This window comes from Halyomorpha halys, unplaced genomic scaffold, assembly GCF_000696795.3.
Source record: "Halyomorpha halys isolate HHAL.00 unplaced genomic scaffold, Hhal_1.1 Scaffold188.1, whole genome shotgun sequence".
NCBI lineage: Eukaryota > Metazoa > Arthropoda > Insecta > Hemiptera > Pentatomidae > Halyomorpha > Halyomorpha halys.
Genome location: NW_027113381.1, coordinates 352,847 through 380,547, shown reverse-complemented (window position 1 = coordinate 380,547; position 27,701 = coordinate 352,847). Strand labels below are relative to the sequence as shown.

Below are 27,701 nucleotides of genomic sequence, written 5' to 3'. Positions count from 1 at the left end.
AATAAGGAATCCTTGAGAATGACCTGAGAGGTCGAAACGTCGGATGTTAAAAAGAATAAAGTTGAGAGAAAAGAGATCAAAATTGTTTAAAAAGAAATTGTCATTCATATTTGGACAGATTAAATAATGCCAGAAGCTTGGAATAAGTCCATAATCTGTCCAATCCATAAAAAGGGTAATTGGATGGTCTGTGACAGTTATAGAGGTATCTCCTTACTCTCTTGTGCATATAAATTATTGTCCAACATCCTCTTTCAGCTCCTTCTCCCCTTTGCAGAAAACAGCTTAGGTCTGTACCAGTGTAGTTTTCGGAAAGGACAATCCACAGCTGACCAAATATTCTGCTTACACTTGATGCTTGAGAAAGGACTCGATTACGGGATTAAAATGCTCCACCTATTTGTTGACTTCAAAGCAGTATATGACAGCAATCATAGGGGACAGTTGTACAAGGCAATAAGAGAATTCAACTTCCCTGATAAGTTAATTAGAAAGGTTAAACTAACCATGAGAGGTGAGATACATAGTGCAGATTGGGGAAGCAAGATCTGATGAATTTGTTTCAGGAAGAGGACTAAGGCAGGGGGATACATTGGCCTGCCTTGTTTTTGAATTAGCTCTTAAAAAGGCCATTAGAGACTCTGTAATTCAAGTGGGTGAAACAATATTTGGCAGAACAATACAGCTTCTTGCTTACACTGATGACATTGCTGAACGCTCTTTCCAAGCTGTCTCTGATGGATTTATGAAATTAGCGAAGCAGCAAGAAAAATGGGGCTTGAAGTGAATGCAGAAAAGACCATATACATGGTCACAGAAGAAATCCCCAAGCCCTGTGAAGAAATCAGGATCAGAGAAAATACTTTTGGAAAAGTCCCCGAGTTTATGTATCTTGGATCGCTTATAACCCAAGACAATGTTGTAGGCTCCAAAATTAAACGAATAGTCCTATGTGCCAACTGCTGTTATTATAGCCTCAGTCCCTATTTTAGAAGCCGTGCCTTGTCTAAGGACACTAAGATTTGTATGTATCAAACAATTATTGGGCCAATTCTTCTGTATGGCTTGGAAACGTGGACTATCTCCAAACCTGGTGAGCACAATTTAATGGTTTTGGAGAGGAAGATTCTCCATAAAATATTTGGTGCTGTCAAAGTTGACCAGACATGGAGATGTCGAACAAACCAGTTGCTCAAAGATTTATATAAGGAACCAGACGTCCAGTTTGTGAGGCCCAGTAGATTGAGGTGGGCCAGGCATGTTGCTCGAATGAATGAGAGTGGTCTGCCAAGGAAAATAGTGACAGAGGTACTACATGCCAAACCTGCCATGTTCCCAGCCAAAAGATGTTTTCTTTAAGCCACTTTTTTTTAAAACCTCCTCCCCCCCTAAAAAAAAGATTCATGATTCATTTACAGTATTATTAAGTTGATACAATTTGCCTTCATTATACTTACATTTCCTAAGTACCCTTTATATGGGTTATTTTCCTTCCCTACTGGTACCAGCATTTTCCTAAAACATTGTTTTCTTTTGATAGTGATCAGCCTCTTTTATCTAACATTTACCTATAAAATAAAAGCATAATTTTTCTTGATTTTTCCAGGTTGTAATTGTTGATACTATCACAATGTGGGCAGTGGAAGATCATCCTCTTCCGTATTATCCTTTCCCTTGTACAGATCATGATTATGATGTGATGAAACCTGTGGTACTAGCTACATGGAAACATGGCTTTCAAGGTTCTTGTCCTGACAAAAGTGCCATATTAGTAGAATCTCAGGTAAATAAACTTAAAGGTCAATTGCTTCATCATATTAAATTAATAGTAATATTGAAAGTGTTATTGATATAAAATATTCAATCTATATAAAGTGAATCCTTAAATTAATTATTGTTTTGTATCTAATAAATCTTCCTTGGTTAATAGGTTGTGCAAGAAAGCTTTCAAATTCCTGGTACTGGTTTAAATTTGGTTTACCACAGTTCTAGAGCAGCTGGGTATTTATCCACTATACAACTTCAGTTGACTCCAGATGTTATTCCTCCATCACTTAAACTTATTCATTTAAGAATAACAATTGAAGGTATATTGTTTGAGAAAACTTTTGAAGCTGACCCTGGTATAAAATATACTTATGCCTGGAATCGACTGAATGTTTACAGGTAAAGCACTATTTTCCTTTATTTTTATAAATCAATTAATGCATGTAATATTTACGGTATGGATGTTTAGATATGTCATGTGCTAGTGTCAGGATTGGAAAATGACATCAGTTACCAAGATATGGTTTAGTGAAGAAATGGAAGAAGCTTTGAATCACATGTAGATCTTAAACTTCCTTAATGAGCCTCCTCCCCCTCTACCAATCTTAAGCTATGGCTTGTTTACTTTATATAGTTCTGTGTTATCTTTGTTAATTTTATATATCATCTGATCTTAAGCCTTCTGAATTGTCTCTTACCATCTACTATGATATTCATGATTACGTAGTGTTCATGACATCCTGATAAGTATCATAATTTTCCGTTCTAGAGTGCCTTTCTTGAAGTTACCCTATATTTCAGTTTTCTTATTAGTGAGAATAATGTCCTGTTTTCAGTTTTTGCATACTGGTCTAACTCAGTTAGTTAATTATTTAGAGATTTTTGTGAAGATATGTTATAAAAAATTTATCTATTTTCGAAAAAGAGTTTCTATTATTTGAATAAAATTTTCAGCTTATTATTATGTCCTTTGTTTTGTCTTTATTTACTTTTAGGGTGAGATATTTAAGTTTTTCTTATCTAAATCTTTGCAAGTTTCTCCTGAGACCACAGTATTTTTTACTTGGGCTAGGAATTTGTTTTATTCAAAAGTTCACCCCTAAATTTCATCCTGATGTTGCTTTCTGAAGGTCTAATTTGGACACCTTCAGTGAAATAATACTTAACTGCCTCAAACCTGTCTGTTTAAACTTAAAGGTTTGAGGCACTTCTCCTTGTAACAGGACTCCCATCTTACCCATGTTCTTTCATATACAGTTTCAGTCCATGGACTCATAGGCTGCTTTGAAATTTACAAATGAGGTGTGTTCAACCTGATCTGTTTTCCATAGTTTTTTTAGTAGCTGCTTTAGGATGAAAATCTTATCCAGTATGTTATTTTGACTGGAAATTTCTTGAGATGCTTGTTCACAATAGGAACTTGAGTAAGATGAGCAGGTTGAACATTAAAAGATATCTCTTCTTTTTCAAGAGAGAAGCATATGAACTTATACATATACAATTACAGTTGATTCATACATAAGGAAGTGGGTTGAGAAAGAATAAAATTTAAATAAATCTACAGAAAGCACTGCACACTTAACAGAAATCTGATATGAATGAAAAAATAGAGAGCAATGACAGTAGTAAAACACTGTTTAAACTGGCATGGAGATAGAATGAACCCAAATTGGATGATAAGAACTGATGGATGCTCCATGTGGGCACTTAGACAAAGTGAAGAATAAAAGAAAACAGACTAAAATTGGACAAAACACTGTTTCCTATTGATACCGCGGATTTTACAAAAGAGTAGGGTCAATTGATATAAAATATTGTACCTTAGGTCTATAAGGTAAATAATTCAATAAATACTGATATTTGCAGCCACGTAACATTTACTATGTATACCATCCCTTCAGGTTCAGAAGCAACTAGACTATACTACTTACTAAAATAGTCACAAATACCATTCGACTTGCTTCAAAATCAGTTAATTTCTGTACAAAATGTTTTTCTTTTTAAAAACTGATGTCTAAACTAAAAAGAGTTACAGAAAGTTGGGCCAAAGGTTTATTGTAGCAATTGGGTTCCCTTTAATAATTAATATGATAGTGAAATTCATTTTGAATCAAATAGTTGTTTTGTTTCTTATATAATTAATAAATCTTGAAACATTTTTACTTAGTAGTAAGTTACTATGTTTCATGTCAAACTTTCTGCATCAATTCATTTATTCATTATCATGTACATTCACAAGCAAATAAGCATGGTATGAGTTGTGACTCTATAATGAATTGTTAAAATACTAATATTATGGTTTGAGATTTATAACATTTCACATTAATAGAAAAAAGATTTATAATAAATTTCATAAAAACAAATGTTACTTGAAGTGTCATGTAATATTTTTAGTTCAAAATAATTTAAATTAATGTTTATTCATAAATATTATACATCTTAGGTTAACAATCAAAACTATTCATTTTTTTTTATATTATAAATGTTTAGCTACCAGAGCTGAAATACATTTAAATAAATAGAACAAGTGTGATTTAAAGTGATTGTATATTTATTTTACAAAATTGTTTATTATAAACAGGCAACGTGTTTATGGAATCACTACAGCATTGGTGAAGGTTGGCTATGAGTATAAGAACTGTAGAAATATAATTTGGGATGTACAAACTACAAAACTAAGTGGACATGATATGAGTATATCAGAAGTTGGAGGATGGAATTTAGATATTCATCACAGATACAATTTCCATGAAGGTTTGCATTGTTATATTTCTAATATGTTGGTCATATTATGCTACAATAATAAGTATTATAATAAATTACTGCTTTATTAATTTTATTACTATGAATATAAATTTTATTTCTTTCCTAAGATAAAATAAATTGATTTGAATTAAATTAATGAGAGTGTGTATATATATCTTAAATGGTTGCATTATAATTTTGATTGGGAACAACTTAATCAAAATTATATTAAAAGTAATGTTTATTTTGAAAAAAAGAAAAGAAAAGAAATAATGGGTTATCAGATAATTTCATCACAGTTAGGAGTAATGTCTTTCTTAAAGTCTCTACGCAGTACCAACTTGTCTCTATACCCAGCTTCTTTTCTTCTTAGAATCGCTTAGACCTACACTGTAGATCATCATCAGGGTTTTGTCAAAACATTGGCAAAAACAGCATGATGACATATACATTATTCAACATGACCAATTATCAACAAAGATACTCTGAAATTTATAATTTTATTTTATATTTAATCACAATCATAAATTTATGTTATAGGAATTCTGCAAAAGGGAGATGGCACTAACATATATTTAAAACATAAACCTAGGGTTGTTAAAACAACATTGGGTGATGGACATCAAAGACCTCTTGATTGTTCAGATTGTGATGGAACTGCAGGAACTAAGCAAAGACTTTTAGCACCCGTGGCCTTAGCTGCAGCTTCAGATGGTTCAATTTATGTAGGAGACTTTAATCTTGTCAGGAGAATAATGATTGATGGTACAGTGAGAACTGTAGTCAGATTGAAGTAAGCATTTTTACTATTAAAGAAAGCTCTATGAACTATTAAAGAAAGCTCATCATAAATTGTATTTATTCCTAAATGTTTTATAACCTTTGGCTTATTGTGCATAAAATCTAATAAATTTTAAACTCTAAAAAACTACATTCTCATCTTATTTCATAAATTATCTGATAGTATTTTGAAATCAAGAGTAAAATTTATTATCACCTATAAGTAACAAGTATGGTTACACTGTTATTTTAATTTATTTATTTTATTTTTTCAATCTCTTATATTATATTATTATTTTAATTCATATTTATATTGATTTTCTGTTGTTTTTAATATATTTTCAGTGTCACTCGAGTCGCATACCGTTATCATATTGCTGTAAGTCCATTAGATGGATCGTTGTATATTTCCGATCCAGAATCACATCAAATATTAAGAGCACGAAACCCTGATGATTTTTCTGATCCTGAACACAATTGGGAAACAGTTGTAGGCTCTGGAGAAAGATGTCTACCTGGTGATGAAGCTCATTGTGGTGATGTAGGTCTTGCAAGGGATGCTAAATTGGCTTATCCAAAAGGTGATTATAAGTTAATGTAAAACATTGATAAATATTTTTTGCAGTGCTAATAATATTTTGTAATTTATCAACTATAATTATGAGGATTTTGTGAATAAGTTCAAAGACACAACTTCATAATGATTTATATTTTAACACAGATCTAGGTCATGATTCATATGCACTGTTTTGTTATAAACAAAGCCTAGTTTCACTTCTAAAAGTTTTACAAAATATACATATTTTTATGCAGGAAAAAATATTTTATCCGGAAGATAACAATTTATTCATCCAATTATGGAAATTAATGGTTCATTATATTAATTTTTTTATCTCTAGGTGTTGCTGTTTCTGCTGATAATGTTTTGTATTTTGCTGATGGAACTAACATCAGAATGGTTGACAGGGATGGTATTGTTACTACTGTAATTGGAAATCATGTCCATAAAAGCCATTGGAAGCCTATTCCTTGTGAAGGAACTTTATCAGTAGAAGAGGTATGTAAAATTTAAGTAGAAAAACCATATTAGTTTTATACAAAAGTTAAAAAATATATTATAATTTTATTTTTTCTTTGAGTAATCATGAATCAGAAATGTGTATATTGATTTCCTATTTCGAATTGCTTCATTTTGACCAGTTTATATTCATGAAAATAAACTTTTGATCAAAACTGACATTCAAGTACAATGGTTGTAGGTAAAGCTATTATATTGCCAATTCATGTCTTTTAGGATCATATTGAGCATATGTACTCATACCAATACCAAGACTGTATTTTTATTAATATTTATTATAATAAGTCTTAGTGATTTGCCGAGATTTGATGCCAAAAGTACTGAAGAGTGTTGCCTCTTTAGTTCATTCCACGATTTCCTGTTGTAATGTTGGCCAAAGTTGGCTTGAAAAGATATTTTTACTACCATTGGTAGTTTTTTTTCTTTTATTAGGTATTTCATGAAATCAAAATCTGCCTTATAATATCTTTATTTGTTTTACGATTTCTTATTGACTATTCAGGATTATTTCTCCCATCATTAGCATTCATTAGGAAAAATGATTTCTATTGTTCCTTGATTCTTAATATTTCCATATAAATTATATTTTCTCAATAGTTAAAATTGTATCCTGTTGCTAAAAAAATTCAATTATTTTATTCTTCCATCTATATGGACTATTGGCAAATATGTAAAATGTAGATATTACCAGTACTCATAAGGATGCTACAAATTACTATTGTATTCTAGATCAGAATTCATTCCAAGGGTCCATGACAAAATAAAAGTCAACCTCCCCAGGCCAGATTCAAATTGGCACCACTTCTGACAAAGAATGTCAAGTTTTTGGCTTAATACGCTTGGCCATCCATGGCCCCTTGAAGTTTTTTAGAAACAGTATAAAATTTTAACTATTGACAAAATATAATTTATATGGATGTATTAAGAAACAAGGAAATAATGTTGATAAGTCATTCTGATGAAAGGAGGAAAAACCCTGAACCTTGAAAAGAATTAAAGATCTTATTATTTGAATAAGAAAGATGTCAATTTCACAAAATACCTAATATATTTCCTCTTCTTTATCTTAAGTCTACTCTTCCAATTTCTACAAGTCAAATCATATTAATTAGCTTTTAAATAATTTATTCCTACTAAAGTTCAAAAAAATTGTTTTCCTGTATTAGTTAGCATAACACAGTTATATTTAATGGGTACTGGTAATTAAGTCCTACATTGTGTAGTTTTCTCCATTTACCAGCCGATTAATCTTTTTTAGTGCCGACATATTAAGATTACAACTTAAAAAAAAAAAATTATAGGTGTTGTTTTTTCCTTATAAAAAGCAACTATACATCTGCAAAGAAGTATAAATTTTTTTCATGTTCTTAGTTTAAAATTTCTCAATAGTTGTTTGTAACCAAGTTTTATGTATCTAATCTACCAAATAGTTACACTTGAAATTTTAAAAATTATTCCCACTTTTTATGATATAAAAATATAAATATACCTTTTCTATTTAATATAAATGGACTAATCGAACTTTGAGTGCAGGTCATTCAGTATTTTACACAATTACTCAAAGTGTTCTTGTTACTGTTTTATTTCATGTTGATAGCTTAATTTAATAAACATGTACAATAAACTATACTCATATTTTAGGTACATTTAAGATGGCCTACTGATTTAGCAATCAACCCATTGGACAATTCCCTACACATTGTAGATGATCATATGGTTTTAAAATTGACTGCAGACTATAGGGTCAAAGTAGTTGCTGGAAGACCATTGCACTGCCAGGCTCGTGGTTTGGACAATGAACTAGCTACACAAGCAACACTTGTCATGCCACAAAGCATTGCGTTTTCTTCTTCAGGAGATTTGTATATAGCTGAAAGTGATTCTCAGAGAATAAATAGAGTGAGACTAGTAGGTAAGAAAACAATGCCATCAACAGTTATATATATACTTCATGTCTGTATATTGATTTTGATCATGATGAAAAAAGTAGTTTAGTATAATTTAATTAGTACTGAATGATTCTTCAATGGGTTTTAATAATTTTATATCTTATATTCTTGAAAGTCAAAAATTATTTAAAATTTGCAGTTATAAAAATTTATGGTGTAAAATTGAGTGTTATGGGGACTGTAAGGTTTGAACTTTTAATTCTGTTTGAGGATTTGGTGTGGAGCCAGATACTCATTTTTAACAGTAAATTAATTTAAATGGATTAATATTAAATTATTAATTTTGAAGATCAATGTTCACTTTTGTTGTACCCGATTTAGATATTTTTGTTATATATTATATTATATTATTATACACTTAATTTATTAGTTTTCTTGATTATGGGATAATTTATTGGTTTTTTCATTGGTTTGCATCATAAAGTAATTTGACGTTAGGTTTTAAGGAATTTTCTTGCACTCTTCTTTTCTTCTTCTAGCGTTCTTTCTTTAAAATGACTCTGTTAGGCTATGATAATATGAATTTGGTTCTTCCCTCTCAAAGCTTTTCAATTCTCCACATAACTTTTCCACAGCACTTTAACTTCTGGTCACATTTCTTTACTCTATTTCTTCTATAACCTGTCAACTGAAAGATGTGTTCTGCTGTGTGACTACCCCTACTAAACAGGACATAAGGGACAATAAACCTTGTCTGGAAATGAGTTTTCAGTGTTATTCTTTAGCTTTTTTAGGTCATAAAAATTGAGTATTGTTAATATCAAAGCTGGTGTGTTGGTTTTTCATGTTGGGTGAATTTTCCTTTTATTATTATATAAACAGATATGTATGTATATATATCTAAATTTTTTTTCTTCTAGGAACTGATGGGAGAATAACTCATTATGCTGGTGCTGAATCAAGGTGTAACTGTCTAGACCGTGGTTGTGACTGTTTTGAGCAGGATCACTTTTTAGCATCTACGTCGAAATTTAATACGATATCCTCTGTTGTAGTAACACCTGATGGTATTCTTCATATTGCTGACCAAGCTAACTACAGGTATTTTCAATTTAATGATTTAGAATTTCAATAAAATTAATTATATTTCTTTAATACAAATTTATTAAATACTTAAAATGAAATTACAGGATTCGTTCAGTAGTGGCTAGTATTCCTGAAGCTAATCCCTCTAGGGAATATGAAGTTTACTCTCCTGAAACTCAGGAGTTGTACGTGTTTAATAGATTTGGGCAACATATTGCAACAAAAAATATTTTAACCGGAGAAACAAGCTACATTTTCACTTACAATGTCAATACCAGTAATGGAAAATTAAGTACTGTTACTGATACTGCAGGAAATAAAGTTTTTCTTCTTAGAGACTACACTAGCCAGGTATGATTAGCTTTGCTTGGCTGAATAACATTTAAATGTTTCTTTGATTATGTGAGCATGTGCTTTTATACTTAACTTTATAAATTTTCTATTCAAAATTGAAAAAGAATTGGGATATAGTGAGAAGGTTTAAACAGAGAATTATTTGTATTGATGAAATTTCAATTGAACCCTTCAAAATTCATTTAAATAGAGAGAATGAAAACCCTGAATTTTCACTCCCACTTACATCCACATGACATATGTTGTAAGAGATGTATTATGATCGTTAGAAATTAGAAAATCAGATTTTCAACTGGAATGTTTTATGATCCCCTCAGAAAAATAATCATCTTGTTAATTGGTCTGTGTGCTTGTGTATGTGAATAGACTAGCTAAAAAATGAACAAAGGTACAATATTGAAATTAAAAACTTGAGTTACTTATATTCATGGGATGTTTCAGCAACCTTTTAACTAAAATCGACTACCTGAAGGTACCACTTAATATCTTTGATTTTACTCTTCTTTTACCATTTTCTAAAAATTGGCTTTAATGATTTTGATTAAATTTATAATAGCACTATACAATTAAGTGATATTTAATATGTAGGTCTTATTCTGATTAAAATAATCTGGAAGAGTTTTAATTCAAAATTTTCAGAGAGTTTCCTTTGAAGTAAATTTAATTTGGTTTATTTGAAAAAATTTACAATCCTTCATTGTCAGCAGTAATGAAAAGTAGATAAATATAAATTATTAAAGAAGTTGAAAATTAACTAGAGAAGAAAATAAATGTCTTTGTGTTTCCATAGTTGCTATCACTATGAAAACAATTTTATGACTATTGTCATAAAAATCATGAAAATATGAGAAATTGTAATAGTACATAGTGCGATCAAAATATAACACATATGTGTCACCCTCTCACACGCTTTCCTCTTCTAAATAGTTTCTACTTTTTATTTTTTACCCATTTGTAACGTTTCCTCATAAAAAAACACTTTGTTATCTCCGTAACGTATTTTTTTAATTCTGAGTCTAGCCGTTCGCGGCGCAGAACCCACTTGGCGGTAAGATTACAAGCTAACAGGTTCATTTTGTTTTATTATATTTTTTTCCCTATCTTTATTGCACCCCTCTCCTTTTCTACTCTTTTCTTAATTTTCCTTACCCACATTATTAGTTATGTTCACCATATATTATTATTGTTGTTTTCAATTTTTTTTTTTTTCTATTCACTTCTTTTGTTAAACTTAACGTCTTAGTTTGTTTCTTTATCTAATATTATAGTTACATATTTCATCTGTTGCATATATTTTCTTTCTCTCAATTTTATTTTTTCTTTCCATAATTTTAAGTTTTAAATTATTAATAAACTAAAATATTCATATTTCTTTGCATTATATAATTTCAAATTTTTATTTTATTTATATTTCCTTAATATTATGTTATTTTACCTACTTAATCAATTACCTATATATACATTGTATTTTCCACTTCTTTCATCATTTTAATTTTATTAATTCTATTCTGTGCAATTATTTACTTTATGTCATTCTGTTTATATTTTATGTATTAATTGGTTGTTATCTTGTTCTGTTCTTATGGCTAGAAATTCTGGCCGAAACGTTGGCACGATTAAATAATTCAGTTCAACTTATGTGTGTTATATTTTGACCGCATCCCTGAATGTTTTGAGTTTTTATTTATCTGGAGTAGGCTTAAATTATTTTTCTAATTAAATTATAGATTAAATCCATTGTGCTGAATATTTTAATTAAATATTTACTGTTCTTGATTAATTATTATTCTATATACCACTTTTGAACTTTATTGTATATTTCTTATAATTTTATTTTAAGTATATATTAGTACCTTTTTGATAAATATAATAAATTTTATCAAACAACTTTAATCTTTTTTCATCACTTTATGAAAAATAGCATAAATAATTCATAAAATAATTATATATCATTATAAAAAAAGAACTGTATTAATGAAAATAAATTTAATGCATTTAGTTTGTGTATGAACCAGTTGTTTAAACTTTAACTTGGTTTAAATGAATATTTAACAAATCTATATAATTTATTTTATATGTTTAAAAACTAATGACTTCAATATTCAGTTTCATTCAAATCATTTCAAATGGTAGGTTTTGATGAAACGTTCAATTTATATATGTATATATATATATATATATATATATATATATAGTGTGTGTGTGTGTGTTTTATATCCCATATATTATATTGATTAATTCAGAATTCATAATTACCTTGCATTACCACTTTGACTGTGGTTGACAGCACATTATCTCGTCAAGCCGTGATAGCTTGGAAGTACGATAAGCACAATGATCAATCATATGATAAACTATCGTCAAGGGAGGGCACTTTTCTAGCTTGTGTTTGGAGTGGTGGGAAGAGGTCTAGCACCTCCCTTTCACCTTGGATTGTCCCAAACTGTGTTCACTACTGTCCTAGCTTCCTCCAGCTAAGATCATTTTGGGTTTCCAACCTCTAAGGATTTTTATTTATTATCATATTTCTTTTTTGAAGTATACAAATCTATTTATTTATGTATTCTTCTTTTTTTTTACACTTCCAGTTACATTTTTTACCTCAAAAAAATTTTTTTTTTTACATTGCTTTGAATTATTTCACATTCTCTAAATATTTTATAGAAAATGTGGTGATATATAACTTTCTAGAGTTCTTATTCAGTAATTCAGTTAAAAAATGTGCAAAACATTCATGTACCAGCTGATTGCAGTCTTAGATTCAGTAGCAACAATAGTCTTCATAGTTAAAAAATAGGCATTTCAATTTTATTTGGCTAAATATCACATTTTATACATTATATAATGCTTATTTAAATTAAAAGAAAAGAAAATAGCAACAAAAACAAACTTCATGTTTTTAAATGGTTTTCCAGTTGTTAATATTGTTATCAAAGTAGGCTAATATAGTTATCAAAGTAGGCTAATATAGTTATCAAAGTAAGTAAGGCATGTTTACTGCATAAAGTTGCATGTGCAACTTTAGTAAAACTGTGTAATTTTATGATTTAATTTCATTTAATCATTTTATTTTTTTTGTTTTCAAAGGTTAATTCTATTGAAAATACCAAAGGACAAAAGTGTCGCCTAAGAATGTCACGAATAAGACTACTCAGTGAATTGAATACACCAGATAATTATAATGTTTCTTTGGATTACCATGGACCTACTGGTCTTTTACGCAGTAAACTTGATTCTGCTGGTCGGTCGTATGTGTATTCATATGATGAGTTTGGAAGACTTACTACAGCTGTTACACCAACTGGAAAAGTTATAAAGCTTTCATTTGATCTTAATCAAAAAGGGGCAATGGTTCAAGTCTCCCATGATGACCAGCAACCAACAACAATGGTGATCAGAGGGGCTTCTGTTGTTACAAAATTAGGTAGGAATAATGTTGATAATATGTTTTATTTTAAATTTAATTATTATAAAATTTCAATGTGAAATCTTTTTCTTTAGGTGAAGCTCAAGAAAGAACTGAGGTTTTCAATGATGGTAGTGTTTCAACAGTTTTACCATGGTGGCAGTTGGTTGCTACTGAAACTGTGGCTTATCCACTATTGAGTGAAATAGATCCTGTATTAGGAGAAAGTTACCCTGTTCCTGCCAAGCAAATAATTAAAGTTGGAAGTGATGTAGCTAATAGATTTGAATGGAGATATTTTATCAGAAGACCACCTGGCACTAAGTCACGGATGCCTGGTGAGTTTTCCATATGAAATTATTCCTACATTTATTTATAGAAGTAAATTAAATACTAATATAATTCCTTCCTTGTTCAAAGAAGGTGCTGCAAAGTACTGTTGATAAATGGTTAATGTCATTTATGAATATTTAAAATTAAATTTTTTTTACAAAACTGGATTGCGTATTTTAGCTGTAATACAATTTTATTTAAAGTATGGCACTAATCTACTCATAAATTTCTTATGTGTGTTTTTATATTTATTTAACTCCAAATAAAACATTTTTTAACAATCAATTATCTTTCATATTTTTAGGGAAGGGTGTTGTTCAAGTTGGGAGGAGACTTAGAGTAAATGGAGAGAATGTTTTAACTCTTGAATATGACAGAGCCACAACAACTGTAGCAGTCTTTTTTGATGATAGACTAGAACTGATCAATGTGACATATGATAGAACTGCAAGGCCAGTGAAATGGGGCCCAAGGTGACAATTATAAGTATTTTTAATTAATTAATGGGGCAAATAAACTTATTTGAAATTGCTAAAAAATATTTTTTTTTTTAGAAATGGTATTTTTGCTGGTGTTGAGCTGGAATATGATAGATTCAGCCGCCTTAGCACTTGGCGATGGGGTGATCTGAATGAAAGTTATATCTTCGATCGTGCTGGCAGATTATCTCAAATTCGATATGCAGATGGAACATCTACTTTATATGCTTTCAAGGATATGTTTAGTAATTTGGTATGTTCTCCATTTTAATTTTTCATAATTAATTATTTTTCAAATTATAGTTTCTTCATAGGTGTAAGAAATCATTTTATTCAATCTTAATCGAATAATGTTTGAAAGTGACAACATGTTTTTCTGGCTTTCTAAACCACAGTTTGCAACATTTCTTCAAAGTATATATTATTATTTTTGATACACATGAATCATCATTCTTTTTACGTAGATAATTGAATTGATCTGGCATAAGAAAGATTTAAACACACTTTATATATTATTTAAAGGTGATGAAGTTTTAATATCTTCATAAACTTTTTTTTACAGCCACTGAAAGTTACTACACCACGAGGAAGTGATTATTTGCTGCAGTATGATGAAGCTGGAGCTCTTCAATCATTAACGACTCCTAGGGGACATATTCATGCTTTTTCACTACAGACATCTTTGGGCTTCTTTAAGTACCAGTATTATTCTCCTATGAATAGGCACCCATTTGAATTGCGTTATAATGATGAGGGTCAAATTTTGGCAAAATTATATCCTCATCAGTCAGGTCGCGTTGCATATGTCTATGATCAGTCAGGAAAACTTGACACAGTTCTAGCAGGTGTGTAATAAATAAATAAATATATATATATATATATATATATTTTTTTTTTTTAAGTGGAATATTTATATAAATCAGTGAATAATAATGTCTTTGACTTCTACGACCAGTAATCATTCAATATTATCATGAATAATTTTATTAAATTAATTAATTAGAGTCTGTATACCTTAATAAATATGGACTGGATAATAGGAAATTCTTTTTAAAAAAGATTTAAAAAATTAAGTTAATTAGTTATTAATTAGTTTAATTTTAATGAAAAAAATCATCTAATAGATCTAATTATTTAAGCAAGTTGTCTATAATATCATTAATGAAAAATTATTGATAGAGAAATGTTGGAGATTATTGATAAGTACCTACAATTTTAGTTCTTCCTAGTTAATGATGGATGACAATAAACAATTTTTTTCTTAATGATTGTTTTCAATACAATATATATTTATATTTTCATAATTAAAAATTACATAATAGCTAACTTGCTAACATTTTTATTTTGTTTTTAGGACTTTCTTCCATCCATTATACATATCAAGAAAATGCCAATTTAGTAAAAAATATTGACATAATTGAACCAAGTTTTGAGTTAAAACATGAGTTCCGACATCATATAGGATTGCTAAAAGATGAAAAGTTGAAATTTGGAAGTAAAAGTGGATTGCATAACACCAACTACCGGTTAGTGGAGTTTATACATTCATAATAACTTAATTTTTGTTTTGTTTCAGTATTTTAAAGTATTAATACAATATTTTTGGTTTATAAATTTATTTTATACTATCTCATATTTTGCCAAATATATTTGAAGAGGATGATTTGGGCGGAATCATGTCTCATGTAAAATATTAGTATTTTGTTACAACAAATTAAATTCTGTTCCAATAAAATCACTATCTAAAATTCAAAATTCATTTTGAATCCACAAATATACAATAAATAAAATTTATATTAATTCATTTTTATTTATTTTCATGAGTATGTTTTTTATTTACCTCATTATTTTCCAAAACTATATAATGGTTTCATTTGGTTATAATTAAACTAATAATAATAATAATAATAATATAACTAATAATTTACTCAGTTATAATCAAATTAATAATTGTTTTTCTTTAAGGTATGAGTATGATGGAAATGCCCGTGTGTCAGGTGTTGAAGTAAATATAGATGGAAAAGAATTACCACAATTGAAAGTTAAGTATTCTCAAAATCTTGGTGTTTTGGAAGGAGTAAGCGATCTTCGAATTTATCGTAACAGCTTCAATAGATCAGTAGTACAAGATGTTGGAAAGCAGTTCTTTACAATAACAGAATATGACACCCATGCCAGGACAAAAACAGTACTAGTCAACATAAAAGCAATTGATGTCTACAGGTTTGAATTTTTAAGTTTTTAATGTGTTAAATTACAAAATATTTAAAAAATAAAGAAACAGTTTTAAACTTATATCAATTGTGTATTGTAAACAAACTTACTGCATCTCCAAAATGGTCAATGCTCTATACTAAATGGTTATGAAAAAATGTTTCAAATTCAAAATATTTTTGTTATGTTATTTTGTAAAATAAATTATTATGTTATTATTTGTAAAATAGTTGAAATAGTTGATTTAAGATAAGAATACTACCATATGTTCTAGGTTTAAGTCATTCTGTTAAAATTGATTCTTAATATTTTTAGTTCTTTGAAGTTTTTGAGTAATTAATTTATATTAGATTTCTCTAATAAAAAAAAAAAAAAAAAAAATGAATTCTTATTACTTATATATAATATTTATTCTGCATAGAATGGAATTGGAATATGATGTAAGAGGCAGAATAAAATCAATAAAAATCACCATTAGTCGTACTTCATCAACCAAACACATCACCTACAGTGCTGATGGTCATTTACTAGAAGTAACTGGAGGAAGTGATTGGAAATTTGTTTATGATGAAAATGGCAATATAATTAGTATTATGGAAGGAGGACAAAAATTAAGCTTAGGCTATGATATTGGTGACCGTGTTGTTCAGGTAGATATACATATTTTTTAATGTTTTTTTTTATTTAATATACATAATTTTAATGTTTATATTTAATTCTAAAATGGATTCAAATAAATTAGTATGTTAATGGTGATAATGGATGGTATATTAACAGTGATATTGATTATATTTTTTTTATTTTAGGTTGCCTTTATCCATATATGATTTACGTGAAGTAATTAATAGACAATTAAAATATTTTTAGAATATTGATAGAAAGTAAATTCTGTATTTATATGAACTTATTACTTAAAATATGTGCTTTTAATGTCCCTTTCATTCTCCTTTGTGTTGTCCATTGTAGTACATGTATGTTAAATATTATTTGATTCAAATATATTTTCAAATATGTTCTTGATTGCATCCACCTTACCGAGCAGGGTTCCTCGCACATTGCTGTTAAGCCTTGTAAATATTTTAAATATAAATAAATTTTAAGGTTTAAAAATTTGTGTATCTTTAGATATTTAAAAACCAATATTTATATTTTAATAAGGTTAAATTTTAAACGTAGATTTTGTTATATAACTCATCAACTTTGTTTCTTAGGTTGGTGATGTTGAACTCAATGGTTATGATGCTCGAGGTTTTGTGGTTCGCCGTGGTGAAACAAAGTTACGTTACAATGAACTAGGCCAGCTAAGCAGTGCAACTGAAAAAGAAAGTTTTACAGCATGGTATAGATATGATGATCGGGGAAGATTGATAGCAATACAAGATGCCCGAGGAAACACCACTCAACTTTTGTATGCTGATCCTACTAGGCCACATTTAGTTACCCATCTTCATTATCCTCGAAGTGGTGGTACATTTAGATATCTGTATGATGATAGAGGAATATTAATAGCTCTGGAAACTACAGAACAGAGGTAATGAGTTTAATTTAGTAAAATATTGATTTTAACAATTTTCATAATTTTTTTTTTCATGTTAAATGTTATTTTTAGATTTTATGTTGCATCAGATCAGAATGGTTCTCCACTTGTTTTATTTGATACAAATGGAAATATTATAAAAGAAATTCAAAGAACTCCTTTTGGTAAAACTATAAGGGATTCTAACCCTGACTTTTTACTTGTTGTCGATTATCAAGGTGGAATTCCAGACCCACATACAGGATTATTATACCTACGTAAAAGATGGTATGATCCCTTTGTTGGACAATGGATCACACCTGATTGGGAAAGATTAGCAAATCAGCTGACGGCTCCAACAGATATATTTATTTATAGGTTCCAAAATAATGATCCTATTAATCCACTGAGTGGACAATCCATTGATTACATGACAGGTTAGGAAAGTTCTATTTAATGCAATCTGTTCATAATATATTATAAGAGCAAAGTAATTTATGACTTGTAATATTAATTTGCAGATTTGGGTAGCTGGTTGAAATTGTATGGCTATGACATCAATAATATATTAGGATCTGTTTATCTTAAAAAGATGGTCTACAGGCCGACTGCTAAAGTAACTTCTCCTCAGTTAGCTCCAGACTTTGGAGTAATGTCAGGGTTACAGTGTATCATAGATAAGGTGATTATCTAATATTTTTTCTTAATTTTTTATTATTCCCATAATAGAAAAAATATTAATAATTTTGGTGATTTTTTGTGCTTATTAGATTTCTGACAAGTTTGTTACACTTGGTTTCGTACCACAACCTTTATTAAAAACCGAAGCACGTACAAGGAATCTACTGCCTCGTGTTGCCTATAGGAGATCAGTATTTGGAGAAGGACTTCTCATATCGCGTATAAATGGCAGAGCTTTGATATCAGTTGTTGGAGGCGTAAATAGTGTGGTACAAGATGTCGTCACTTCAGTTTTTAATAACTCACATTTTCTTGATTTACACTTCACACTCCATGATCAAGATATGTTTTATTTTGTGAAGGTATGCTGATATTTTAATATATTTATAATTAGAATACTTTAATGAGTTTTAAATATACTTTAAGATAAATATTTCTTTTGAATATTATGAAGTATACAATTTGAAACATTAGCCTTCTATATTACCCGTAAATAAATAATATTATTGAAAACGTTTTTATATCACACATGTTGTTGGTACAGTGAAAATTCTATGTAACGGACACCCACTAGATAGACGAATTTGTCCATTGTATGAAGGGTTATTATAAAAAAATAAAATAACACAAAAATAAAATCATAGACTCATTCATCTTAAAAACTAATTAAAATAAAATGAGAACATCAAGTTTTTGTGTGAAACTTATTAAGAATCTCATACTGTAGTCTAATTTTTTTTGGGGGGGGGGAAATTAATAATTGACTGTATGTAATAGATATTAGGAAGATAGTCTGAGTGGTAGTTAATGAAGTTAAAAAAAATAACTATTAATTGGTAACCAACATTTCTCTCCATTTTGAAGGATTTCATCAGGACTGGGTGCAAATTGTTTCAGAATAATTTTTCTTTTTCAAAATTAAATTTTTTTATCACAAGAAAATTCTTTTTTAGTTTAATAATAAAAAGATTTTGCAATTTGTATTTGAAAATGCTTATTACATAAGGTTTAATATTAAATTAATGATAAATTATATTGGTAATGAAAAATTTGTTTCGGGATCATATAACCCAAAAAAAAAAAAAAAAAGAAAATTGGAAATTAGAGGACGGTAAGTGGAATTTCAAAGATCAGCCTGGGTGACCTGTTGTTATCGTACCAAATTAAAAGAAAATTGGAACTGTAGTCTTGGAGAAAATCCATAGGCAGCCCACTAATGGATTTTTTTAATTTCAATAAATTTGTTGAGGTTAAAAACTTCCAAAAGTTGAATATATTTTATTCAATTCTGTATTATATTTTCCTCTTATTTGTCAAACTTTTAATTTCACTATGGAAATCATATCATCTATTAAAACAAAGCTGAAAGCTGCTCTCTGTAGCACAAACATTGCTCTATATTGTATACTATCTCTTTGGACCTTATTTCATGTCCAGTGTGCTGTTCGGTTACCTCGCAATTTATATGTCCCATTTTATCTATTGTGTAATTTAAATTAAACTTTATGATTTGACTATTCTAAACTTACTTATTTCCACTGATTTTTATGTTTATATGTTTAGTCTATTTATAATGTTGGCATAGAGTGAATTTAAGTGCTTAGTGTCAGTTTTGTAGTTTACTGTGTCTTTCTTGGATTTTTTTTTAATTTGATTTTTAGATTATACTTATCTTGAAACTTATAAAATCAAATTTTGCGGATGGAGTTTAATTTTTTTTTTTGTAACATGCAAAATAAAAATGATACTACACAATGACTAAATGTTTCTTAGTGCTGTCAATTTTCCCTAATAAAAAAGTGGACAAAGTTCCTGATAAAATGGAAGAGAAATTTATAATAAAAAAATCAGTACAAAACAACAAACTGTCATTTGTTTATTATGGTAGGAAATATAATTTTAAAATAATGTTAATTTTCCCACTAATTTGAAATCAGAATTAATGAGTAATTAAATAACTACTGACATACAATGGACAAATACTTAATTACAAAATATGTAATGCATAATGTTTTGTTAATGATGCAATATATCCAAGAAAAAAAACAGTATTACTTAACTTTTCTCATAATGAGCAACCCAAAAAATTTAGTTCTGGAATTGTGTGTTTGTACATTCATATTTTATAATTTGTGTCCATAAAGACAAAATAAAAGTGCTGATAAGGAATGAGATTGGTATCTGGATCCAGATTGGAGAAATTCCGTAATAGAGGGGTTGAAATGCATTAAAGATGTACCTCATTGGGCGGGACCATTAAGAGAAGTTTCATTGTAGTAGGATTGAAGAAACATTTCTCTCTCATTACTTTCTTATTAAATAAAAAATATTAGTAAAAACATTAATATCTCTTCTTATCTTTATGTATTAAAATTTTTATTCCTTAATCTAAAATTATTTACATTTATAGTAACTAATTTTTTTTTTTTTAGGATAATGCACTAAAATTAAGAGATGATTTAGACGAATTAAGAAGATTGGGAGGGATGTTCAATGTATCAACTCATGAAACAGCTGATGGAAAAGAATTGAGATTACATAGTATTGATGCTGTAGTATCAATTAGATATGGAGCTGATCCAATCCAAGAAAGACACCGTCTTCTGAAACATGCTCATAAGCGGGCTGTAGAACGTGCTTGGGAAATTGAAAAATCTTTAGTTTCTTCTGGTCTGTCAGGAAGAGGTGAATGGACTGAGGAGGAAAGAGAAGAACTATTACTTCGAGGCAGGGTTGATGGCTATGATGGTATTGATATTCATAGTATCCAGCGTTATCCACAACTTGCTGATGATCCTGGCAATGTTGCATTTAGAAAAGATGCTAAACATAAAAGAAAAAGGCGGACACATCCCCATGTTTCCATTTAATTGTCTTGAATAGGACTGTAAATACTGTGATAAAACAACCTTGTGTTCTATTCAACTATCATTGCAATCAATTCGCTTATTTTTATAAATTTTTTTTTTGTATATAAATATAAATATGAATATATACATATATATATATATAAATATATATTATTGTATTGCTAAACTTCCATTTATAAATATAAATTAAGAAGGATGTTTAAATGACTTTTATATAAGTATGTATACATTGAATTGTATAAATATTTATATAAATTTGTATGGATGTGTTTGTGTAACTGAAATAAGAAATCTCATGTAATGATATGAGAATTTTTTTTAAAGCAATGGTTATATATGTTTAATTTATCTGTTCTGAACAGAATCGTTGATTTATTTAGTTTATTTTTGTAATTATTCTGAGGATCAATGAATGGTAAATTTATACTGTTTTCTTTCAACTCCCAACATCTGTAACTATTGATTGCAATTTGATATATTTTTTTTTTGGAATAATAATTTTGTACTGTGTTTTATAAATGCAAGGTGTATTAACACTTTTGTACAGAAAGGAAAAGAATATTGTGCTGTGAAATGTGGAGAGGAACTTATAGAAGTATTTGAAGTACCCTTAACATATTGTAAATATTTTTGAATGCGAAAGGACAATTTCGTTCATCTTTTATATGTAATAAAAATTAGAGATTTAATGTGCAATGTACTTACACTTGCTCAGGCATCTAAAAACTTTATCATTTCTTCAAGGATTCATAAATTGCACAGATGAATTACTGATACTTATGTTCTTCTGAACTATAAATCTCTAAAGGTAAAAGTATACAGTAATATAACTTAATAGACATTTCCCCAATAATAGAGTGTAAAATAAGTTATTAAGTATGAACTATTTATATAGGGTGCACAACTAGGAGTCCATATTTGAAAGATGTTGCTTTGAATGTCAAATCATACTTTCTGCTTACAGCCCTTTCTTTGAATAAAAGTATTCTTTATGATTATTTATCAAATGTATTTTATTATGAGAGTATATTAGATTTAGTTTTTTTCAAAATGTAAAGTATTTCAGCTTTCCTTAACTATGACTTATACCATTATTTTCTTTTGAGTTACCAAGTCTCAGCGGATAAATTGATATTAGTTCTTAAGTTTACACTTATTATTTTGATAACTATATTAATGTAGTGTTATTTTGATGAAGATACCACCTTATCTGTCACCATTTTACGGCCTACATGAAACTTATAGGATCCCTAGATTAATTCTATGCGTAGTATTTGATTAACTAATATGTGCCATAACAGGGTAGTCCAACAATTTTGGTAGCAATCACAATGTTTCTGTATTGTCCACTGATAGCCTTCCTTGTTTATATTAGTTGGAGGTAAATTCTGTGTACAATAAATTAGATTTTATCATGTACATCAAGTTGAAAAAAAAAACAACAAAAAACTAAACAAAAAAAAAGTTGTGACGATTAAGTTATAATTTAAAATTTTAGAGTAACTGACCAGATTAGGGTGTTAAAGATAATCTATACATTGATTTAATTTCTGTACATAAATTAAATAGCTGTTTCATTGGTATAAGATTGTTGATTAGATAAAATATCCCTCCTTGACTTATTATAACGTTGTAACAATGGATAAAAGATTGAGTATGTGTTGTTTCTTAGCATGCTGATAAATGTTAAAATGTAACTTTATGTTTAGCATTGTTTAGAACAAAGAAAATTGGCATATAGCATTTATGAACAAGAAATTCTCAATAAATGTGAATAAATAGGTTTATTTTAGTTGATTATGGTATTTCCCAATTGTGCATTATGTACATGCTTGTTTGAAAATGTTAAGTAACACGTAGGTGTAATACTTAAATTTGTATCTGTAAAAAGCAATACTAAAATTAAATATGATTCTATCAGGTGACTTATATTAGTTTTTAATATTTTATGTTTTATTTACCTGATTGAATATAGATTATATTTTATTATCACTGTTATAATTTAAATTATTAGATATTCATCAATTAAAATGTGTATGGTTTTAAATAAGCAGAACCATCAATTTTTGTATTTTAAATGAAGATAGAATTTTTGTATAGGTATTTTAAGTATGTACATAATGATAATTTTTATGCATAGATTTTCAATATGTGAATTGTATGAATGCATTGTACATTTTCAACCAAATATTTAGAATACTTAATAAAGAAAAATACCCATATGTTCCTTTCATTGATAGTATTATTAAACCATTATTTTAAATATTTTAATTTTGATGAAAAATCACATAGCAACATTAAATAATTCACAAGTTTTTCTTCTTTTGTTTATGAAAAATCAAAACAGAACTAATGTTTCCAAATATTAATTCTTATACATTATTGATAGAAGAGTAGGGCATATGTTGGAAGGTTTTAATGATAACCTGGACTGTTATGCCAAAACATTTGTTATTTTGTTAAAAAATTTCTTAACATATAATATTTTATCATTTCTAGATATTTAGATACTTTTTATTTAAATTATTATTACACATTTCTAGTTGAAATTACCAAGTCTATGTGAAATATATTAAATTTTAACCAAAACTAATTAACCCGGCAGGAGTGCCCTACTTTTTTGTCCCCTAAGAGGTGTCTCATGAGCATTTATCTCATTGTAGACAATTTGTACTATATTTTTATATTACTGGATGTGATGATGACAACAATTTTTATGATTGCTTTTATTGCAATTGTAAATTATAGCTCTTCCATCAGGGGCTGAAGAACCTAGATTTCATAAACGACCTAAGATCTTTTTGCCTTGGCTCGTGATTTAAAAAAAGAAATGCAGGAGGAGTCCAGGTGAGCAAAATGCTCAAGTGAGAAAAAAAAGATATCATGTTAGGAGGGTACTGGTGAGAGAAATGCTCAGTCTTACTGTTGCAAGAAGGCCAGAGTAAATCCGAATTGAATATAGGTTGGGAGGTAAAAGAGGAAGTAACAAAAACAAGCGGCAGTAACAACATCAAAGGGTTATCAGAAGGTAGACATAATTTTAATAAAAATAGATGATATTCTAGAAAAATATAGACATTTATTTCGCAATATGAGCAAAATGCTCAAGGCTACATCTCTCCCGGAATATACAAGGAAATCTAAAAGTGTTCTAACTGTAGAATTCAGAAGGCAATAGTAATATTTATTCTTAATTTTCAGTACCCCTTACAAAAAATATTGAGAAATAAAACAAACAAAAATAATTAATACATTTATATCACTCTAATCTTAAAATATTAAAAATCTTGAATTTTAAAATAGCACTCATAGCAATTTATTCCTATATTCACATTGTGAAAAGTAAATAAGTTGATTCCGATTGTTATGATCTGTAATTGACTTCTGATTGATGTTGATAAATACTCATGAACAAAAAAGGAGATATGAGAATTTTCGTTATGTTAAGTTCTGGATAATGGTATTGGCCAGGTGTTGTGAATTTTTGATTTAGAAATATGATGATTTTATGGATTCTCAATGTCCATCTCTGTGTCCAAAGAGGCTTGATTATAATGATATAAGATTTTTTAAAAATATTTTATAGTTATCAGTTTTATATAGTAAAGCCAAAATCCTTGATGAGGAGTTGTCATGGGATAGGTAAAAAAAAAAAAAATGAATAAATAATAATCATATTATAAATATATTTATAACTTCTTACTTCTGTTAGCGAAGGTAAAATCTCAAAGAAGAACCAAATATAAAAGTTAAACATAGAATTTTTCAATTTTCTATTGTAACTGAATTTAGGATTCTTCAATCTAATTAGAATTGAAATAATAATGTCAAGTAATGTTGAAATGGATATGAAAACGTCTGATGCACACTTCACATGATTTTTCTTACCATCCTAATTTAAGATTAAGATTAATCCTTGTACATTTCAAAACAACAATTTAAGGTGGCAATACTTCCCCTTACTATATACTTCATACATAGGTAGGTGAAAGTAAAAACTGATAATTTTCATAACAACCTTCGGAACATGAAAACATTTATTTATTGTAATTCCAGTCCACCTTGCCAACTATTTTCTGCCCCCTTCTAGTCTTCTGGTATCTAGAATAATACATTTTCTTTTTGTAGCTGAGCGAGTTGAAGCACCAACTTTGGCTCATGACTGCAGTGACACTGGTTTGAATACGGCTAGGGGGATCTTGTAAAACTTGTAAAAGGGTATGTAACCAAAAAAAAAAAAAAAAAAGATACTTAACCATTTCATTAACACCAAATCTGGTCCCAGTGCTTTTCCCTGCTGAATTTTAGCAACCACTAATACCTATCACATCTTCCATCCCGTTCAGCAATTACTATGATTATGATGTCGAAGGTCTTCCATACTAAATGTTTCCTGGAAGAAATGCCTCCAAACTTTCCTTCCTTTTTGTTGGTCACCAATTTCCCACATGAATTTTCTTTGTCCCTCATCAGCTTTTACGTTTTACCCTTCAAAGCTTTGGAAATATGTCACAACTTCCTAATGCTTTCTCTGAAGTTCTGTTCTGTCCTCGAGCAGGTAAGACGTGTTTTTCCACCGCTCCGTATACAAGTGCGTACTGGGGGGAGTGGGTGTGAGTGGTTGAGTCCCGAGGAACACCAGTGTGAATCGGGACTCCCAGGGAACAGGAGATAGCGTATTCGTTAATATTTTTTATGTTCACTACCCGTGGCACCAGGCTTTGTGTTTTGTTATTTGTTTTATTTTTTATTGTTGAACCTAGATGTATGTGGGCAGGAGTTTTTTTATTGTAAAATTGTTATCATGAGTGGGGACTATAATTCCAAATTTGCAATAAAATCAAACAACTTGGAAAAAAGTGTTTTCCAAAAACACCCCATTTACATTATTTCTTACGAAAAATAAGGTGTTTTCAATATCGACTATGGAGGATGTGAACAAAAAAGTAATTGAAGTATCGGAGAAGGGTGGTGGCAGTGAAAAACCATTACCAGAAGCAATAAAATCCCAAATTGATAATGGGGACTACGACTACAAAATGGCGGAGGGTACTCCAAGGTCGACGGGAAGCGGCAGTGAGGCACAAAGAGATTCAGGGCCTGACAGTAGAAACGGTAAAATGAGCCCGAACACTGGAGACCAAGAAGAAAGAGGGCACGTGAGGAGGAGGAAAGCCCCTGAGTTCCCAAAAGCAGAAAGGCCTAGTCAAAGGGCCAGCAGAATACAGGATTTGGTCCGTAATTATTTAGAGAGGAAAAAAAAAACACAGTTGAATGCCATAGATATATCAACATGCAGACCAGGGAACTATGTAATATTATAACAGGGTTGGAAGCCCAGTGAGACATAATCCCTGAGATAGTTGATAAAATAGTGAAGGAAACTGTAAATACCGACGCACTTCACCGAATAGTTGGGAAAAAAGTATCACAGATTGTAGCTCTTATGGTGGCAGAGGCTACCGGAAACGCCATACGATGAAAGGAAAAAAGAATGGGCCTTCCCCACACTTAAAAGGATGTCAGGTCTAATTGGCGACCTGAAGGGCAAGGTAGATCAGGAGACCCACATGCTATTGGAACATACAGCCGCAAGACGAGCCCAGGAGAAAAAAAGAGAAGGATACCAGTCCTCGGGCAATTGAAGGAAAAACCCCGGACGCTGAAACATCAGGGGGGCCATCTCAGCAGAATGTAAAAAGTAAATATGAGGGCGCGGCACCAGCTCCGGTGCCACAAAGATCCAGTGCTGATTTGCATGGGGGGAAATATGGGCAATTGCGAAAGCTCTGATGGAGGGATGCAGGAGGATGAAGGGCTAAGGCCATGGAAGATGCAAGTACAAAGAAGGAAAAACAAAAAGACCACCCAGACGCTGGAAATACCACAAGAAGATGAGCATAAAGAAAGGTAAAAGCTTACTTTCCAGCAGTCCCTCAGAACCCACGGGAGATAGCAACGTAAGTCACTCTGAATGGGTGTGCAGAGGGGTGGACTGCTGAAGACATATACAAAGAGCTCCCGTCCCCAGAAGATTTCAAACAAATTGGGGAAATCAAGATGGTAAAGGTGAGTCAAAGAGGTAGCGTCCTGGTCAGGACTGAAGGCGCTGACCAGGCTCAAACACTCATTAGCTGAGGAAAACTTAAGGATAAGGGACTGGAAACGAGGCTCACTATGACACGCAGACCTCGCTTGGAGTTAAAGGGGTTTATTAAGAATTATCTTTGGGTTAAGATTTCAATAGACGCGCTGAAAGATGAGAAAGACAGGAGAGAGTGGTTGAGACCCTGTTTCTCCACTCCTGCGAGGGGTGGGCTAACGTATACGTGGTGCACCAAGCGATGAGGCTCGGCCTAATGACATTGTCGGCGAAGGACGTTAGCGGAGGATGGAGGAGCTTGAGCATCAGTGATTACCTCGACCTCGGTTTCGAGACTACGGACACCTTGCTAAAACCTGCACGAGGGACGTGTCATGCAGGTGGTGTCGATGGACAGGTC

General features: G+C 30.0%; 1 protein-coding gene across 6 annotated transcripts in view; it reads left to right on the top strand.

Annotated features, from left to right (window-relative positions):
- Ten-m (teneurin transmembrane protein Ten-m) overlaps positions 1-23,406 on the top strand; it is a 382,956-nt gene extending 359,550 nt beyond the window's left edge. For 4 of the 6 annotated variants that reach the window (XM_067050916.1, XM_067050914.1, XM_067050915.1 and 1 more), the window contains exons 14-35: positions 1,607-1,783; positions 1,931-2,166; positions 4,349-4,521; positions 5,053-5,305; positions 5,638-5,873; positions 6,192-6,349; positions 8,012-8,282; positions 9,180-9,360; positions 9,450-9,696; positions 12,787-13,123; positions 13,201-13,443; positions 13,743-13,911; positions 13,993-14,170; positions 14,480-14,762; positions 15,272-15,443; positions 15,883-16,140; positions 16,553-16,781; positions 17,343-17,662; positions 17,741-18,084; positions 18,169-18,329; positions 18,418-18,690; positions 20,761-23,406. In XM_067050916.1, the coding sequence (XP_066907017.1) occupies positions 1,607-1,783; positions 1,931-2,166; positions 4,349-4,521; positions 5,053-5,305; positions 5,638-5,873; positions 6,192-6,349; positions 8,012-8,282; positions 9,180-9,360; positions 9,450-9,696; positions 12,787-13,123; positions 13,201-13,443; positions 13,743-13,911; positions 13,993-14,170; positions 14,480-14,762; positions 15,272-15,443; positions 15,883-16,140; positions 16,553-16,781; positions 17,343-17,662; positions 17,741-18,084; positions 18,169-18,329; positions 18,418-18,690; positions 20,761-21,198 (5,337 nt within the window). In that variant the 3' untranslated portion in view covers positions 21,199-23,406. The remainder of the gene's footprint in view (positions 1-1,606; positions 1,784-1,930; positions 2,167-4,348; positions 4,522-5,052; positions 5,306-5,637; positions 5,874-6,191; positions 6,350-8,011; positions 8,283-9,179; positions 9,361-9,449; positions 9,697-12,786; positions 13,124-13,200; positions 13,444-13,742; positions 13,912-13,992; positions 14,171-14,479; positions 14,763-15,271; positions 15,444-15,882; positions 16,141-16,552; positions 16,782-17,342; positions 17,663-17,740; positions 18,085-18,168; positions 18,330-18,417; positions 18,691-20,760) is intronic. The other 2 variants (XM_067050917.1, XM_067050918.1) reach the window with 2 other exon arrangements.
- Positions 23,407-27,701: the final 4,295 nt, after the last annotated feature.